This window comes from Talpa occidentalis, unplaced genomic scaffold (genome assembly GCF_014898055.3).
Source record: "Talpa occidentalis isolate TD23 unplaced genomic scaffold, MPIMG_talOcc4v2.1 talOcc4.5, whole genome shotgun sequence".
Classification (NCBI taxonomy): domain Eukaryota; kingdom Metazoa; phylum Chordata; class Mammalia; order Eulipotyphla; family Talpidae; genus Talpa; species Talpa occidentalis.
Window position 1 is genome coordinate 54,436,083 of NW_023604861.1, and position 20,176 is coordinate 54,456,258.

The window sequence follows — 20,176 nt, forward strand, 5'->3', positions numbered from 1 at the left end:
GTCAGTGACATCTGAGGATTGTTAGAAACCATTATATCTGTGTCACTAGAAAGCAAGGTGTCACTGCCTTCCCATCATATCTAGGTCACTGGAAAGAAGGGTATTACTGACTTCAGATAAATCCCTCTTTTATCATCATGTTCACATATGATATCAGCTACTTAATCCCTGATATAAATAAGCCACTGGGGGGAGAATTATTATTGCTCTCATTTTTTTCCTATTATTTGAAGGGATAGAAGAAATTTAAAATTAAATTCTGGGATAAAGTATATATAATGATAATATACATTCAGAGAAGCAAAAAAAAAAAATCATTTGAAAAATGTTCCAAGTATTGAAAATAAGACTAGAATTCCCTTCTGTGTGTATGTTTGAATAATTTGGATATTTTACTGTTCTCCAGGCTTTTGTGTGTCCTAACACCCTTTAGATAAAGTTATGTTTGAAGATAGAAGTACATTCATTAGGTGTCATATGTTTTTCCAAAGTTATCTATCCTTTTCCAAAATTCCCAGGACAAAATCAAATTTAAGAGTGAGAGCTACTCAGTGCGTTTGAATCTTCTGCAAACCAAAACCTAAGTTGATTCTGAGATCCAGCCCCAATATGTATTTTTAAATCTACTAACTTGTAGATGCAATTGAGGCTAAAGAATAACTTTAGCTTTTCAGAAGCAGTTAATAATAATGTCATATGTACACATCCTTTCGCTGCACCTCTTGTGTTCTGAGAGGCCCTACAGTACCGTGGTTAAAAGCCTGGCCCCAAAGGACACATAACAATGCCATCATTTAGCTGTGAACATTAGGCAAGTTAGTGCTTGTCTGGTTTTCCTTATTTACAAAGTGAGGATAAGAATAGTAGCTACTGGAGAGGGTTGTTACGAGCAGTACATATGTATATGTCACACGGAACAATGCCTGCATTGTTATTGCTGTTATTTCTTAGTTTTGATGGATGGTAACCAGAGACTGAGTTTTCTAAAACTTTACACTCTGGTCAATGCTAAATCATATATAATTTCCCCTTTTCTAGTCCATGGAGTTAATTTTTGAAGTAAAACAAACTCGGAGATCTTTTAGTTTGTTGACTTGAAATAAATATGGTGAGGAAACTTCTATTTCCATGGAGGCTTAAATAAACACAAGTTACATAATTTAAAATTTAAGATGTTTCCTTTAGTAGTCCAGTGAATAAGAGTAATAAGCTAAATTACCTTGAAAACAATAGAAAAGCAAGCAATTAAGAATTCTGTCCTTCTGGAAAAACTTTTTATCTATTGTTAAAATTAATGATTTTTGAGTGACTATAATTTTAGGGAAATATATTCCAATCAGTGTGGGAAAGAAAACTACACAGTTTTTGAACTTCTTTTCAAATGACAACAATATTGCATTAATTGAGAATAGAATTGAACTTTGCTTGGATTTAGGTTGTTAGAATGAATTTATTATCATCTTGATGTTATAAATATGTAATTATTTCCTTTGTTTAGGTGCTTAAACTATAATAATTTGTTATTTTCTAGCACTGAGAACTTTTCACATATCTTAAAATGCAATGATTCATAAAGCTTCATATTTACCCTGATTAGCAGTTCTACCAGAGAAAGCTTATTAAAAAAACATTTTGAAATACAGCTTTTTTTTCCTGACAGAATATTGTTTAAATTCATCAATCATCAAAATTAAGCAAACCTTTCTTTTACTTACTGAAAAACTGGGAAACCTAAAACTCTACCAAACATACCTGACATTCATTGTAAGAGAGTTTGACTCCATGGATATGACTCCATGAAAGGCTTGCTTGCTTTGATTGTGTGCTATAATTATTTATATATTCTTAAGCAATATTTTATTAATATCAGTGTAATAAAGCTAAACTGTAGAGCTGGGTGAAAAGTCCTTGATGAACAACCATCTCTAGAGATCCTAAAAATTTATGAAACACTAATATTTCAGCTACATCTTTTGTGCATATAAAAATATCTATTATAGGAGTCAACTACCACATGAAATAAATTGCAGTTGTTTTAATTGAAAAAGAGAGCTACAAATTTCCTGTGGGTTATTGCAACAGTACAAGAATACAAGGCGCATTTATTTATTAACAAAAAAAATTGTAAAATGAATTGTACAGCAAAAGCAGGCTACAAAAGTTTTTGATAGCCTTTGCCTTATTTTAACGTTACAGATTAATATGCCACAGTTGATAAATGCTATAAAGTGTAAGTAGCATTTGCTAATTTACTTTTTAAGCCCATCCCTCCCACCTCAACCCAGAGCACTATGGAAAATATGTATATGTATGATAAACGCTTCCTTCTTCAAGTATCACAATCTCGTGGTCACATAATCTTCGTGGGTGACTGTGTCTGTGAGGCTTAAATCATAGTCTATACTAGAGTCCTCTTCCTTTGTGTGTTTCTCCTTTGGTATTATAGGAACAGTGTCCTCCACCACCACCTTCTCTGATGTGAACGAACACACTCTCTTGCTTACCTGCAATGCCAAGGTGTCCGTATTCCTTTCTCGGTGGTCTACTAACACACACTGTTCACTGAGCCCCGGGATGCTCAAGTCACCCCTTGAAGCTAATCCTCGAGATTCCAGTTGAATATTTCTCTCCAGTGGTCCTTCAGCCCGCTGACGAGCAACCTCTTCTGAAACAGAGAAGATTTGGTTTGCGTTTTGCTCGGCGGCGTTTTGTTTTGATCGTCTATGAAATAACCCAAAGTTTTTTATATCAGTCACAAAATTCACTTTTCTCTGCTTCTCCCTCGGGGGTTCTTGCACCACCAAGGCAGAGCCATTGCTTATGTTGTGTCTTTCGGAGGCAATCGCTGCTGATCGCGGGTGAATCAGAGTAGTTAAATCAAAAAGGCTAAAGTTCTTTTTCTTGTCCTTGCTACTACCTTCATTGTCACTCTTTTCATCCGAGTCGGCTGAATGAGAAGACTCCTTCGTGCCATGCGCTGACTGTATTGTAGACAGTTTACTTCCTCTTAGTAAGCCCAGAACTTCAAAACGGAAGCTGGAGATGTCTTGCTTTAGTTCCTAAGTGAGACATAAAATGCCAAAGTTAGTTTGTGACTTAAAGAAACATTAGAATGTATTTGGTATTATCCCTGCCTTCTCAATTTTTTGGAAGAGTTTGTGAAGGATAGGCACTAATTCGTTTCTGAGAACAATTATTGATGAAATTCATATGAAATCACCAAAAACCCTGAATAGCCAAAGCTCTCCTGAAAAAAAAAGAAGGGAATGGAGCCATCACACTCCCAAACTTCAAACTACACTACAAAGCCATAATCATCAAAACTGCATGGTATTGGAACAAGAACAGACAGACCAATGGAATCGAATAGAAAATCCAGAAATAAACCCACAGATTTATGGTCAACTAATATTTGACAAAGGAGCAAAGAATATGCATTGGAGCAAAGAAAGTTTGTTCAATAAATGGTGCTGGGGAAACTGGGTCACTACATGCAAAAGAATGAAGCTTGACTACTACCTCACACCATGCACAAAAACCAACTCAAAATGGATTAAAGAACTAGACATAAGACTTGAAACCATAAAATACATAGAAGGAAATATAGGCAAAACACTCCATGATATGCACATCAAAGACATCTTTACAGACACATCACCCAAAGCAGTGACAGTGAAGGCAAAGATAAACAGCTGGGACTACATCAAGTTAAAGAGCTTCTGCACAGCAAAAGAGACAATAACAAAAACAAAGAGAAACCCCACCGACTGGGAGAACATTTTTACACACAACATTAATGATAAAGGACTGATCACAAAAATCTACAGGCATATGAAAAAATGTTCAACATCACTTGTAATCAGGGAAATGCAAATCAAAACTACAATGAGATAACATCTTACACCAGTGAGAATGGAACATATTAAAAAAACTAGCAACAACAAATGTTGGCGAGGTTGTAGAGAAAAAGGAACTCTCCTGCACTGTTGGTGGGAGTGCAAACTGGTCCAACCACTATGGAGTGCTGTGTGGAGATTTCTGGACCTACTAAACATAGAGCTTCCATATGATCCAGCAATTCCACTCCTAGGTATTTACCCAAATGACACAGAAACATCAATTCCAAAGAGCACCTGCACCCCTATGTTTATAGTAGCACTATTTACAATATCTAAACTTTGGAAACAACCCAAATGCCCAAAAATAGATGACTGGATCAAGAAGATGTGGTACATATACACCATGGAATATTACTCAGCATTCAAAAAACATAAACACATGCAATTTGCAGCAACATGGATGGAGCTGGAAGGATCATGCTCATCGAAATAAGCCAGAAAGAAAAAGAAATACACCAGATGGTCTCACTCATAGCAGGAATCTAGAAAATTTGAATAAGGGACCAGGAAAAAGAATAACTATAAGAAAGAAAATACCAAAATCAACAAACAACTATGAACCAGAGACACTCTGTGGGGGGTGGGGGGCAGGGAAAGGAGGGCTTGGGGTCAAAATAAGGGGGTTGTAATTGTATGGGGAATATAAAAATAAAATTAAAAAAAGAAACATTAGAAAATGTCACTCGCTAGATTAATCTAGGGTCTGAATGTTTTTCCTCATTTTGAAGAGCTAGGATTCCATTCTGGCATGGTTCTACATAGAATTGCCAGTTCTCTCCCCATGGCTGTGTTGTTTTTGTGTGTGTACTAAGTTCCCTATTGGATTTCTGTAGTAACAAGGAGACTTCATAATGATGTAAAAAGAACAGAAAGAAATTATTTCCACCACTGTGTATAAATGTTTTTGTTTTTTTTTTTTTTGGACTATGGTTTCAAATACTTCCTCTCCAAAATATATGCTACTATTGTCTTATCACCTCACATTCTTTCAGGAATATATTTTCTTAAAAGTAAATTTTGTATTGGCACATTATGCTGTGCAAAGGGTTACATAAAACAAGCGGAGTCCAGTTTTTTGACAACTGATGCTTACTTTCAAATACTTAACTATTTTGGAGTTGATTTTACCCCACTAGCTGGATCCTAAATCCTGCAAATTGCTTCAGATCAGGCAGCAATTAGATATTCATCCTTATACCTTTTTTGGCAATGGAATTCTTAGTCCTAGCCTGATGGTGGACATTATGGTGTTCTCTTACAAACACCCTACCTCAAAAGGCACTATCAATCAATCCCTTTGAAAATGTGGGTATTCTGACTGTGAAAAACATTTTGGATCCAAGCCAATATTCAGTCTGTGCTTTAGGATTTGTAATTTATCTATTTTCTTACCTAACTGGCTACTTATCTTTTTTTTTTTTTCCCTGTCAAATCTGCTGGTTTTTTTTTTTTTATTAAAGATCTTCTATATGGGTTTTTTGTTGTTGTTCTTGCTTATATATCTTATTGACTTTAATCAGTCTTCCCAAATCTCTAAAACCTTATGGAGCATAACGGAGATATTTTATATGTGTGCTATGAGCATATGTAATGACATAATTCACCTAGCTCCTCTGATAGGAGGTAAAAGATAAAAAAAAAAAAAAAAAAAAAAAAAAAAACAAACTCAAGGAGATGTTTGTAAGTTACAGTAAGCTCAAACCTTAAGTTTTCTGCTACCCAAACTGCTGAGCACATAGGTTTTTATTATTGTTAGCATACTGGCTACTATTTCATGTTTAGAAATCAGGCTGAAATTTTGAAAACTAAAGCTCACTCAGAGTGTTGCTGGGATCAGCAAGTCAGAATGCCATGAGACACCAAGATTTTCTCTGCCTCCAATTTAAGCCCCCTTGACATTTTTTACTAAGTGTGTTTGAAAACAGTGCATTTTGAGAAGAAATTTCACTGCTTTTTTGAGTAGGGATAACTCAGTGGTCCTTTAATTTATAAATCATAAGACACATAAGCTTGAAACACACTGCTGAGTTTCCAGCTTTAAATGTGCTGAGTCACTCAGACTGCCTCTGAGTGACAAAAATGAAAATTGTTACCTTAAAGTTCTCTTCTGTCAGCCCTTCTTCAGTTTTGGCATCTCTGATCATTGCAGCAACATATCGCTTCACCAGGTTCCTCATAACTTCCTGAGGCATTTTAAAACAACAGAATGGATATTCAGTGCATTCATGTGATTTCTTCCTGACTCAGTTCTGAAGAGGGGACTCTATTTTAAAGCATATTTCAAGACATTATATAATAACTTACTTGATATTGATGATGTCTTCTCAAATTATCAGCAGCTCGCCTCTGGAAAGGAAAGGGACATTTACTTTGGTTATATTGATATATTACAATTTTGGAAAATTGTTCATGGTTCTTTTAATGAAGAATTTTTTCCTCATTTCCCCAAAGTGGGAATTTTACTAGACCATGGACAATAGCTAGAGGATTCTTCACATGAGTCAGAAGACAGAGTGAGCCAAAAGAAAGAAGTACAGATATAGAATCTGTTTGGCATTTAATATATAGATTAAGTTCACAATGATGGAAATAATGTTCTTCTAATATAAGATGAAGGAGAATTAACTGGCCATAGTTGAGACACACCCCAAATCACTTGAATTGATGGTAAAATAAATATATGGGATATATCAAATAAAAGAATCACAGAAATAGCAAACAAAAATTTGCTAGAATAAAAAGCTAGCAGTATAACAATATGATCTTCATAAATATCAACATAGCAAGAAAAAATATTTTGCTACAATATGCAACCAATAGTCAGATATATTATTAGATAATAAACTCCCCCAAGCTAATTTCAATCAGAAATACCTTGAGGGAATGTCTGTTTTAACTATATAGTTGGATTTAACAAAGAATGAAATAAAATATTCTGCTCAGACATAGAATTCATTCATGCATTAATTTTTCAAGTAAATATGAGCTCCATTTATCCTCTGAAAGATCAGAATGGCTTGGGAACAGACCTAAGGTTAGCACAGTGAAATGATTTTGGTGTATAAAATGGGGGGGGGGAAATGCATTTGCCTGAAAAAGTCCATTATAGATTGAGTTAAATAATAAATAGCCCTAACATAGTGTATTTGCAGATTTTGCAACAATTCTAAAGATACTAGAAAAAAAAGCTAAAATCCATTTGTTTGCATGTTGAAATGAATATTGATTTTTAAGGAAAAAAACCAGGTCAAAACAAACAAAAATACTTCTGTAAAAAGGGATGAAATGGGTAAATTTTGAGAAAGTAAAAGAAATAACATAGCTTGGGTTTAAATAAGGCTTTTGAAGTTCCTTACTAAATACTTAACATAGACAGGTAAAATGGAATTTTGAAAAGAGATATCACCCTAAAATGATAATTGAAAAAGTCAAGTAATTCAAGAGAGGCTTTTTCCTCTTCAGGGAAAAAGGGGGAGATAGCATTTTCACTTGTTATGATTTGGATTTTTTATGTGATTATTAGTGATTGTTAGGGACAGTGAGACAATGTTTGACTTCCCAAAGGTCAATAATTATTTTGAATATAACTTTTACATGGATCTTGAGAAACAATTTTTTCAATTATGGAACTAATTAAAAGGGAAATTTGAAACAATACAAATGAGAACATCCCCCAAAATATTTATCATGAGAAATTTATGACTATGCCACCAGATGGAGGTGTGTGACTCTTGGTGAGACATAGGGAGGCTGCAATCCAGGACATAAAGCATTTCTAGAGGGGCCTCCCTAGTGGCACAGGGGTTAAACTCTCAGTGCTATCAAGCTATTGCCAGGATCCCTGACCAGCGAGCTAACCCACATGGCCCAGCAGACCTCTCCTGTCTTGCCCGCTGCTCCCCTCAGAGGTGTATATCTGTGGATCCCCTGTTCTGCTTCCCACTCTGTCTCTGGTGAATCCTCTCACCCTCCAATCCTCTGGCCTACACCCGTTCTTGTATGCATAAATAAAAAAAATCTTTAAAAAAATAAAGCACATCTAGGGCCTCCCCTGTGGCACAGCAGTTGAGCTCTGGGTTGCGAAGCTGCCCGCAGCCTCTGCTGCGCCGGTTAGATCCCCGGCTGCTCCCCGGCCACCAGAGGAGGGTCCCACATGGCGCGCAGACCTCTCCTGCCACCCGCTGCTCCCCTCAGCGGTGTACTTAGGTCCTTCTGCCGGCTCTGCTCCCCGCTCTGGCTCTGGTGAATTCTCTTACCCTCCCGCGCTTCTGACTGTACCCAGTGCTTGTATAAACAAGCAAACAAACAAACAAATAAATAAATAAATAAAAATAAATCTTTTAAAAAAATTAAAAAATAAAGCACATCTAGAAGGAAAACAGCCTTCAAGAGCTTCTTAAATTTACTTACACAAATACTAAAGTAAGCAATATGCCATCTTCTTTAACATTTTCACTATAAATATTGTACAGAAAATTCATTTCTATAATTAATTAAATAGAAACTGAATTTAATATAGAATTTAATCAATGTACTTTTTATTATTTTACAATATGATACCATTTCTCTTTGATATTTTAGTCTTAAAAAGAGAGTTTCTTTCCTTCAACAGAAACTTATATACAAGTTTTAAAACTTGGATAAAAATTTTAAAAGATCAAAGATCACACTTTAAAAAAGTAATTTCATGTTTATTTCTTCAGGGATTTTTTTTTTTTTTTGCAACATAGTCTGGCAGAAAGAGCAAACACAGAAAATATTTACTATGATAACTTTTAGGAGTTAGTCACTATCCATACCCCAGGTTTAGGTTAATATAGTTAATAATTATTGCCAACCAATTCTTTTCCAAATCTACATAGTAATACTACAAAACTGGTTTTAGTCTTATTTGATTATAACAGTCAACTGAGTTGCAAAATCCTAGGAAAATAAGAATGAGGTTAACTGTCCTCTGAATATTGGAAACAAAAATGAATGCAGTTCAGTTCTCCAAATGATGACTACTTAATTACACAGCTCAGCTTCATGTCTATTTAATCTCTTCTTCTGTAGGTCATACCGCAGAATTGTTTCCTGTCTTATTGACCATTATGATTATTCCCCTCTATTTCTACTTTCTGGAAGGTAGTGTGTTGTGATGGTAAGAACATGGAGTTATGTATGTATCCATCATGATGCTATCATACAAAGTATTTTATTCCCCTAAAAATTCTTTGCTCTCTGCCTATTAAACCCTCCCTACTTCCCTTGCCCACTCCCCTTACCTCTTGAAATCACTGATCTTTTTACACTTTCCTAATTTTGCCATTTCCAGAATTCCATATAGTTGGAATCATACAGTCTGTAGCCTTTTCAGATTGGTTCCTTTCATTTAGTAATGTCCATATAAGTTTCCTTCATATCTCTCATTTCTTTTGATCAGAGTAATATTCCATTGTGTGAATGTACCAGTTTTTTGTTTTCTTTTTTTATCCTTTTACCTATTGAAGGACATCATGTTTGCTTGCAAGTTTGGGTAATCATGAATAAATATTCTATAAACATTGTTTTCAGGATTTTGAGTGGACATAGGTTTTCATTTCCTTCGTGTAAATACCAAGGAATGTGATTGTTGAATTGTATGGCAAAAGTATGTTTAGTTTTGTAAGAAACCATCAAACTGTTTCCCAGAGTGACCGTATAATTTTGTTTTCCCACCACCAATGAAGGAGAGTTCCTATTGCTTCACACCTTTGCCAGCATTTGATGTGTTAGTTCTCAGGTTTTTGGCCAGTCTAAGAGGTTTTAGTGCTCATAGTCATCTTCTGGGGGGGGGGTCCCAAAAAGTTTTATAAACCTCTCTGCAGGACACTGGATTTTGTCTATGATCTCTCTGAATTTTCCTGAGCATTTTTACATTACACCCTTCAGATTATTAAATGAATTTAAGATACATTTATTAAGTGACAACATCTTTATAGCTGTAGGATATGATAAATCAGAGGTGAATAAAATATACTTTTGCCCTTAAATGACTTACAGTTTACTATGTGAAATTCCAAGAATACATATGACTATAGATGAAGACAAAATACAGAAGAAAACAAGGGGGTACTGGAGAATGGTATCTGAATGCAGAAACGGAAAAGGTATCATTGAGGTAAGGGAGTAATAAGCAGCAGACTTCAAAGAGGGAGTCAGAAGACTTTGAGATACAAAGATGCCCAGTATTCTAGAACAATGGAATATGGTAAATAAATAAGCTGATGATAGAGGTTGAAAGACTTTATGGTGACATCAGGACAGTTGTAATGTCCTCTGAGCAGTAATGCATGCATTCAGTCATTTTGGAAAGTTAACATGGATCCTTTAGATAGAATCTTAGATGGCACAGTGAATTCAGTGGGCCTGTAGGTAGCTGGAGTTTTGGTTGGTTGAGTGATGTGATGAAATTAATTTTTGCAATAGTCATCTGGAAGCAGCATTGGGGAGGGTAGTGCTATGTGAGAGCATCAGGGGATGAAGTTGTCAATTGGGATGCTATTACCAGTGTGTGACTGAAAGCAGAGTGAGTACATCTAAAATGGTAGCTGTGTGAATGGGAAAGGGGGGAGAGTAAGAGTCACAGGGATAAAGAATGTTGAAGGAGAACTGAAGTCAGGAGGCTTGACAGCTGGGGTGTGCACACGATGACAGAGATCTCTAGGCTGGCTGCTGAGATATCTAGGCTGGTGTTATTAAAAAATTATAAAGATTTTCATTTTGGAGATGCTAATCTAGCATATTAAAAATGAAATGCCATGCTCTATTTTAAAACTTTGGGGGAAGGTAAGGACTAAAACTAAAGATCTGAGGGTGCTATGTATAGATGCAATAGTGGATAGATCACAAATCCCATATTCCTTGGCATTAGTAAAGAGAAACTTCCATGGATAATAAAGCCATTGATAAATAGTTTCTCTATCTTTTAGATAAATGTGAACAAAATGACCCTCTTTCGTTTCTAATTTGCTTTTTTAGGCTAACATTGAAATTAATTTTCTAACTTCCCAGGAGGTAGCAAAGATCAAAGGAAAAAAATCAGACTGTTTTTAATTTCACTACACAACAATTGACATATAGACATTATGTTCAGACATAATATTAATGGAAGCAGTGAGGTGGTTCAGTCTCATGACCTCATAAGTAAGGAAACCCAGGCCCACACATTTGAGTCTAAAATATCACAATGTTTCATGACAGTCCCAATTCTAGAATTCCAGGTTATAGTTTACTATTTACTTCTTGTTTTTTCTATCAAGTAGACACAAAAGACAGCTGAAAACATCTGCTATAGCATCTGTCCCCCAACACATCTTAATCTGAAAATCAGTACCCTTGCCATACTAGATCCACATTAAAAAAATGAGGGGCTGGGCCTCCCTAGTGGTGCAGTGGGTTGAGCGCCGTGCTGTGAGGCGGTCCGCAGCCTCGGCAGAGCAGGTTCGATCCTGGCTGACCAGCCAGCGAGAATCCCACATGGTGCCACAGACCTCACCTCTCGCGCCCGCTGCTCCCCTCTTTAGTGTATTTCTGTTGTCTGCCAGTTCTGCTCCCTGCTCTGTCTCTGGTGAGTCCTCTCACCCTCCCGTGCATCTGGCCTGTACCCCAGCTCTTGTATAAAAATAAATAAATCTTTAAAAAAAAATGAGGGGCATGTTTCCTCTAAGATTCACTGCTCACCTAGAATCACTGCTCACCTCTTCCTAGCTTTGGTGGTGGCTGTCAAGATTTGCTGTTCCTTAGCTTGCAAGTGAATAATTCCAATCTCTGCTTCTGTGTCTCTGTGTCTTCAAATGGTCATATTCTTATCAGTCAAGCTGCCTGTTCTGTTCCCCACTCTGTCTCTGGTGAATCCTCTCACCCCCATACCTCTGGCCTGTACCCCAGTTCTTGTATGCATAAATAAATAAATCTTAAAAAAATAATATATGTACTCTCTGTAATAAGTTATAATGACAAATTTTGACAAATAGTAACATTATATATTATGATTATATTATTATTTTATTAGAACTGCCATCAAAAACATTCAGAAGGTTTGCAAACTTTATGTTGTGTAAAAATCATCTGAGCTTCTTAGGGGTTTGTATTATATGATATAAGTCATTATCTTATAATTACCAGTAGAAATGATCACTAGCAGAACTGATCAATTTATTTATAGAAGCAACATAATAAAGGGCATCTCATTAAAAAATAACTACATAGCCAAGGGGCATTTAATTTCTTCAAGTCATTCATATGTTAAGCTTTGTTTGATAAAGTTATCAGTAATGGCCAGGTGTTCTCCATCTTTATTAAAAATTAAGTAGGTATAATTATAGGATGGTAGATCTAGATTAAGAACAAAGAATTTCTCTGTGAATGAGTTCATGTTTACAATGTTACTGAGAAATCTGTGAATTTGCATTTTGTAGCTTTTAAAAAAAAATAGATTATTCATTATGTCTACAGGACATACACCTCAGTAACATCTTTAAATACATATCACCTAAGCAAAGATAGTGAAGGAAATGATAAACAGCTGGGAGTACATCAAATTAAAGAGCTTCTGAACAGCAAGAGAGTCTAAACAAAACAAAGAGACACCCCAATGATTGGGAGAAAATTTTTGTGCACAATACTAATGATAAGGGACTGATCACAAAAATCTACAAAGAGCTGACATGACTCAACAAAAATAAATAATCCAGTCAAAAAATGGGCAGAAGAGCTAAAAAGAAACTTCTCCAAAGAGAAAATGCAAATGGCCAACAGGCATACAAAAAAATGTTCAACATCCCTTGTAATCAGGGAAATGTAAATCAAAAACACAATGAGAATGGCACATATTAAAAAAACTAGCAACAACAAAACAAAAAGATAGAAAAACAGTGGGTCACATGACCAGTCAAGGACCATCCTTCCTTAACTTGGCATGTAGGAATAGTTTGGATGATATGCATTTCAAGTTGGTGGTTTTCTTTGTAAATTATATCATAATTCTAGCAATAAGTGTGAAATGTTCCCTGGCAGGGGTCTTTTCAGGAGATGTGCAGGGCACAGTGGGGTGCCACTCCACAGTAACTCTCAGGTTGCTGATTCCTTCTGATTTGGTAGGACAAGACAATGGCAATATTTGGACCACAGAACTAATGATAGAGGAAAAGACCAGTTAGGGAGAAAGCTCTGTTGATGTGAGGTAGCTTGGCATTTCGATAGAAGTGTCAAGTTTCTTCAGAGCAGAGAAAGTTTTGCAGCTATGAAAGGAGTCTAGGGAATCAGCTGTGACATTTTCTCTTAATCTCAAATTCTGCCTGGGTCCACTGAGTGGAACATCAGGCTTACTGTGTTGGCTGGCTCCCTGCAGTCAATTGTCAGTGCTGTTTTTTCTCGTTTCCACTCTGGCTTGGGTCTATCACTGATTTTAAGCCCATGAATTATGCCTTTTACTCTTTGCCTTGCTCAGTGAATCCCTTAAGGGATGCAGCTTGCTGTGTTCTTCTCTTTAAAAAAAGAAAAGCAAAAAGGCAAGGGACTATTTCAGAATGAGATCCCTTTTTTAAAAATTACAGTTTGGCTCATTTACAGATGGGTTTATATGTTGTTCTCTATAAATACACTTTCTAAGCATAGAAAATAAGTGATATAAAATGCTTGAATGTTGCCCTGTCAGATCAAGTATTCAAGTATCAAGTATTCAAATTCCCCCACCTTTCTGAAGTTCTTCTCAGGCTAGTGAAGAACACAAATTAACATCAGACAGATTAATAGAAGAAATACACCAAGTTATTTACATACATATGGAGAATATACATGGCTGAAAATTCTGGAGTAAATAACAGATTGAAGTTTATATTCTGAGTTAAGGAATAAGATAGGAGGGTGTGACTTTATGTTTACTCTGCAAATAAAAATGGGTTTCTTGGATAGAGAAGACATTTATTTCTACAGTTAATCCTACACCTGGATAATCCCTTTCAATCTTCATTCTTCTAGATAATGGTGACAATTTATTTTCAAAGTCCATAGGGACTTGATGGACCTTAGCTTCACATGTCAAAGTGATGTGTATTGGAAAAAAGTTTGCTGTGGACATTTTTGGGAGGTCTATCCTTCAAGGATCTCATTCTTGAAGAGGGTCAGAATATACTTCCTCAGAATATGCCTCTTTGGCATAAAGATTATTTTAAGCTGCTTATTTTTAAGAAATAGCAGACATAAGAAAAGCTCTGAAAACCAAGTAGAAGCTACCCTTTAGTAACAGATACTTACATTTATGAAGGGCATGCCATTTGTAAGGGCCTCTCCCTCTCTATAACAGGAAATGGAAGATGACAAAATTGCTAGAAACTCTTATCAGTCAGTGGTCATGGACAAATGGACAAAACAACCATGCCTTTATTTATTGTGCTTTGCCTGATAACTTCCTACAACTGGTTCCTTCCTCGCTCATCCAAATTTTCTTTTATCTACAGGTGAAGATGTTTTTAAGGTGGTAGCTTGGGCAATTTTAGGAGACACTCAGTTTTCCTGGGAGTCTCCCTTGTGTATAGGAGGTACAGGTGTTATTAAACTAATATTTGTTTTTCTTCTGCTAATCCATCTTTAATTAGTTACAAACAAAAATACATATTAAAAGTGGAAGCTATTGATGATTCGAGTTACACCAGGTCTTGACAACCAGTGTTTCAATACTGAGAAATATATTTGCAGGTGAATATGATTAAGCAAAAAATTTGACAAGAGTAATATCAAAAACCAAAAGCCATAGCACATTTCTTATTTTCATACTTTCAATAGCCAATCCCATCGATGAAATTTCTGAGTTTTCCCAGAGACAAGCAATTTCTAATTAATGGGCTTACTCCCTATGATAAAGTTATTTCATTTATGCTTCCCTATAGAGCAATCCAAATGAAAGTTAAATTTACTTGGTCTCTCAATCATCCATAAAAAGAAGTGCAAAGTGAAAAGCAAAAATGAGTTAATGAGTTTTCAATATTACCTGGAATCCATAAGTAGCAAGATAAGATCACCAATAATGGACTCCTAGAGAATGGCCAATATGGTAACCTTGAAGAGCCCTGGTTTTGGGCTTTCCCTGACCATGGCAGAATGAATGAACACCTATAACTTTCAGGCAGCTGCTAGCTGATAAGAGTGAGTGAGTCACAATGAGGAAAGTTAGAGAAAATGCCTCCAACTCCGTATAAACTCTACCTCCAGTTTAGTTTCCATTTCCTACTTCAAAAATGTGGCATAAATATAAGAACATTGAGATGAAAGCAGAAGTTACGCAAACCTGTTAAACGAGGGCTTTGGGAAGAAATCTAAGAGGCAGCTGAAAACACTGATAGGATCTGCAAATGCTGTTGAGAAAATTCAAAAGGTGAATACTCAACATGGAAGGTATCATTGCGTATTTGTCAGACTTTTCAGGGAAATAAGGACTGGCAATGGAAAGCACATGAGATTGGGAAACAAAAGACCAAGATTTTTTTCCCCCTAGTTCTATCACCCAGGTACCCTGAAACATTGGGCAAGGTAAACAAGTTTTCTTTTAAAGGAACAAATTTATCTAAATGATTTTGAAGGTCCCTTTGAAGCATAATGCAGTACTCTAAACCTTGGTTTTACAAAGTGACTGTCTTTGCACAACTATGTCACATTTTAATTAATGGGTATGTATAGATATCCTTTTCTTCATAGATCTACACAGTGAAATATCAGGAGGATTAATCAAGTTGCAATGAATTCACAGCAATATCAATTATTTTTTGACATTGGTTTTTTTCATCTAATTCCTCTATTAACATTAAAAACCTTCTTACTTTTCATTTATCTTATACTTCTCTTAACAAATAATACATATTACTTATTTCCACTTAAAATAAGTGTATGAAGTCAAAATATGTCCTCCTTGCTCTGAAATGCAATCTAGATAATGAATAGATTTATTGCCTTGAGTTTGATAAGACTGGGTACATGACCAAAGCTTGGCAGTGAAAGGCAGCAATGAGAGTAGGAAGAAGATGGAGAAGAGAGACATGACTCACGATACTTATTTGGTTCATTATAATTGCCAAAGGCATCAAAATGCCCACTATCAAAACAGTAAAATTTACCTGGATATGGAAGAATCAAGGTCACAGTTAATTGTGAATTACCCTTCTGTTCCTTAGCTAGAATGAAATACTAAAACAGAGATAGAGACAGAAGAAGAAATTTTTGGAGACCATAAATATATAGAAAAGGAATGATTTACACATTTACCTTTTCCCTATGAAAGGTGTAAATTACTACTTTAACAAGAAAGTCCAACTGAATGTTAAACTCCTCTTTGCAACTAAGAAATAATGGTAACAGATTCCTAACAATGTGTCAACATTGTAGGAGGATTCTGAGGGCAGGTGGGGAGCTGGAAGTCAAATTCTTTTGGTAGCATTACAGATAATATCTTAAAATATTAGAGCAGGGCCATTTTACAAGTTTCAAGGTAACTTAAAACCCAAAATTATTTTGCTACTGCCTAAAATTAAAATATTAAAAATGAATTCCTTTTGTCATATGGCCTTTATTTTTGGCTCAGAAGCTCTTTATAGATCAAAATACTCTTATAAGGGGTAGCATAATAAGACACTAAAAAATAAGATAATATTAATCAGTAATGTCTTTTCATGTAGTGGTTAGATAATTTTCTTAGGAATTTAAGAAAAAATGGGAAAAATGACAAAGATATCTTGATTTGGAAGGGAGTAAGTCACAGTTTGGCCTCTTTGAAACCTTTTCCTATTCATCTCAAGGAAAGCAACATTTCTTGTTCTGTTCTCATAATGTAACAGGGTGGTCCCCAGGAAAGGGGGAGGTTCCCTGCCCCACCCAAGGAAGGGTGGAGCTGAGCAGGAAGAGGGGAAGCTGAAGAAGAGACTGAGGAAGGAAGCAGGATGGAGCCAGGAGACCTGGAGGAGGCGCATGGAGCCTAGAGACATGTGAAGAAACTGCGCTTGTCTTTTGGTCGTGGACTGGGTGACACAGATGTGGGTGAGACCCGTGGGGAGGTGACGGATGGCTCTGTCCTAAATCACGTTGGGCGCCAAATCTGTTATAGGACAGGGAGAGGGGCAGCCCAAACCCCGCAAACCTGCCTATTCTAAATGGGTTCTGCCATCCGCCGCATCAACACAAAACATAGGAGACTTTAATGGGAAGGAACTTTAATAAAACTAGGAAACAATACAGGTAAGGCAAAGAGTCTAGTTTCTAAATGAAGCACCCAAAGTTACCCATCCCCTCGTGGGTAAAACTCCATCCATATGGGATCGGCCCAGAACAAGGCCCCAAAGCCTGCCACAAGTCTAAAGCATCTTCCAGTGGGGACCCACAGAAAAGGGTCACAAACAACCGGACAAGCCCGGAAGGAAAAGAGCAAAATCAACATCCAGATAAAAGTTGCCATTGTCACCTCCCCACGGGTCTCACCCACATCTGTGTCACCCAGTCCACGACCAAAAGACAAGCACAGTTTCTTCACATGTCTCTAGGCTCCATGCGCCTCCTCCAGGTCTCCTGGCTCCATCCTGCTTCCTTCCTCAGTCTCTTCTTCAGCTTCCCCTCTTCCTGCTCAGCTCCACCCTTCCTTGGGTGGGGCAGGGAACCTCCCCCTTTCCTGGGGACCACCCTGTTACAATAACATCTTGAACATGACTACATTGTATTTTTAAATATATAATAAAACATGTATTAAAGTTGTATGTTCTCATTTCTGTGTCTCCCACACTAGAAATGATGTTCTCAGGATGGAAATCATGCCTTTATCTCTTACACCCCTCAATTCCCAGTTTAATTACTGGCCTGTGGAGCACATACAATAGTGTCTATGAAGCCTGAATCAGTACATTCATTCTACAACCATTTTTTAATTGAACTTATTTTTTTAATATTTTATTTTATATAATTCTTACATCATTTTTCATCTTTGCACAATGTATGCATTTTCATTGTGGTTATATTCTCCATACAATTGCACCCCCCCCTTATTTTGACTCTAGTCCTTCCTCTCTCTGCACCCCACCCCCCCGTAGTGTGTCTCTGGTTTCAGCACTATTTACAATAGCTAAGCTATGGAAACAACCCAAATGCCCAAAACTAGATGACTGGATCAAGAAGATGTGGTACATATACACAATGGAATATTACTCAGCAATCAAAAAGATAAACACATGCAATTTGCAGCAACATGAATGGAGCTAGAAAGGATCATGCTGAGTGAAATAAGTCAGAAAGAAAAAGAAAAATACCAGATGGTCTCACTCATAGCAGGAATTTAGAAAACTTAAATAATTGAACTTATTTTTTAACAGTGAATTCAAACATTTGTAGTAAAACAGTGTCAGTCTTTTTAAAGTCATTGATAAAGTCTATCAATTAGTGTGAGGACTGCAGGATTAGGTTTCATCATAATCTGACTGGTTTATTTTTTTTAAAGATCTGTTTATTTATTTTATACAAGAACCAGGGTACAGACCAGATGCGTGGGAGGGTGAGAGGATTCACAAAAGACAGAGTGGGGAACAGAACAGGCAGACTGATGAAATACACTGCTGAGGGGAGCAGTGGGCATGACAGAAGAGTTCTGCCATGCCATGTGGGACCCTCGCCAGCTGGCCGGGATGGAACCAGCGCTGCAGAGGCTGCAGACAGCTTCACAGCGCTGCGCTCAACCGCCTGTGCCATCGGGGGAGGACCTGACTGGTTTATAACATCAGCTATGTGCCCAAACTTTAACCTCTGAAGTTCATGGAGTTAATAACTTTTTAAAGATTTATTTATTTATGCAAGAACTGGGGCACAGTCAGAGGTGCGGGAGGGTGAGAGAATTCACCAGAGACAGAGCGGGAAGCAGAACAGGCAGAAGGACCGAAAACACTGCTGAGGGGAGCAGCAGGAGAGGCAGGAGAGGTCTGCCGCGCCATGTGGGTTTCTCCCTGGCTGGCTGGGAATCGAACCCGCACTGCAGAGGCTGCGGACAGCTTCACAGCGCTGTGCTCTACCCGCTGCTCCACTCGCTGCACCACCTGGGAGGCCCAGAGTTAATCACCTTTACAAAGGAATTTAACTGCCTTTCCTAACCACCTCCCTATTTGCTGTATTCTTTTGCCACTCAACTTTTCTTTAGTTAGAATTGATACTAATGTGACAGGAAAATCAGTGCCACTTTCAGTAGAGAAAAACGTCCAATTTGCAGCTGAAAAAAATATCTGGTGGGTGATGAACTTAATGAATGGGAAGGATCACTGAGGGTATAAGTAGCAGTCACAAACTATATTAAATTAATTTTAAAAGTTAAAATTGTATTAAATACAAATATTACTTCCTGAGTCAAATATAAAAGCATTTTAGAATACCACCAAAGCAATTATCTTATAAGGTCAAAGTGACTAGTGAATGTTAGGGTCTTAATTCTGAAAACATTGTTATGAGAACTTTGAGATCTAAAACCAGGGCCTCCCTGGTGGTGCAAGGGGTTAAGCACAGCACTATGAAGTTATCCACAGCCTCTGCAGCATGAGTTCGATCCCAGGCCAGCCAGGGAGCAACCTACGTGGCACAGCAGATCTCTTCTTCCTTGCCTGCTGCTCCCCTCACACAGTGTATTTCAGTCTGCCTGCCTGTTCTGTTCCCCACTCCCTCTCTGGTGAATCCTCTTACCCCCTGCACCTCTGGCCTATACTCCAGTTCTTGTATGCATAAATAAATAAATCTTTAAAAAAAATCCAAAACCAGGGCCTCCCTGGTGGCGCAGTGGTTGAGCACTGGGTTGCGAGGCTGCCCGCAACCTCTGCAGCGCCGGTTCGATCCCCGGCCACCGGGTGAGGGTCCCACATGGTGCGCAGACCTCTCCTGCCGCCCGCTGCTCTCCTCAGCAGTGTACTTCAGTCCTTCTGCCTGCTCTGCTCCCCGCTCTGGCTCTGGTGAATTCTCTTACCCTCCCGCACTTCTGACTGTACCCAGTGCTTGTGTAAATAAATAAATAAATCTTTAAAAAAAAAATCCAAAACCATCAAATACAAAAATGAAATCATAGATAATCTACAACATTGACTTCAGGGTTGTCTTTGGGGATTCTACCCCAACTGCAAAGGAAACGAGCAAAAATAAACAAATGTGACTACATCACACTAAAAAGCTTCTGCACAGTGAAAGAAACTATTATTGATTCAAAAAGATACCCTACTGAATGGGAGAAAATATCTGAACACCATATGTCTGAC

The 20,176-nt window shown here is 37.3% G+C and overlaps 1 protein-coding gene across 7 annotated transcripts in view; it reads right to left on the reverse strand.

Annotated features, from left to right (window-relative positions):
* Nucleotides 1-2,070: 2,070 nt before the first annotated feature.
* Nucleotides 2,071-20,176, reverse strand: part of TRPC4 (transient receptor potential cation channel subfamily C member 4) — a 200,458-nt gene continuing 182,352 nt past the window's right edge. For 4 of the 7 annotated variants that reach the window (XM_054701806.1, XM_054701805.1, XM_054701804.1 and 1 more), the window contains 3 exons: nucleotides 6,204-6,245; nucleotides 5,993-6,082; nucleotides 2,277-3,059 (listed from right to left, as the gene is read on the reverse strand). In XM_054701806.1, coding sequence (XP_054557781.1) covers nucleotides 2,337-3,059; nucleotides 5,993-6,082; nucleotides 6,204-6,245 — 855 coding nt within the window. In that variant the 3' untranslated portion in view covers nucleotides 2,277-2,336. Of the gene's footprint in view, nucleotides 3,060-5,992; nucleotides 6,083-6,203; nucleotides 6,246-20,176 lie in introns of all 7 variants that reach the window. The other 3 variants (XM_037527219.2, XM_054701802.1, XM_054701803.1) reach the window with 2 other exon arrangements.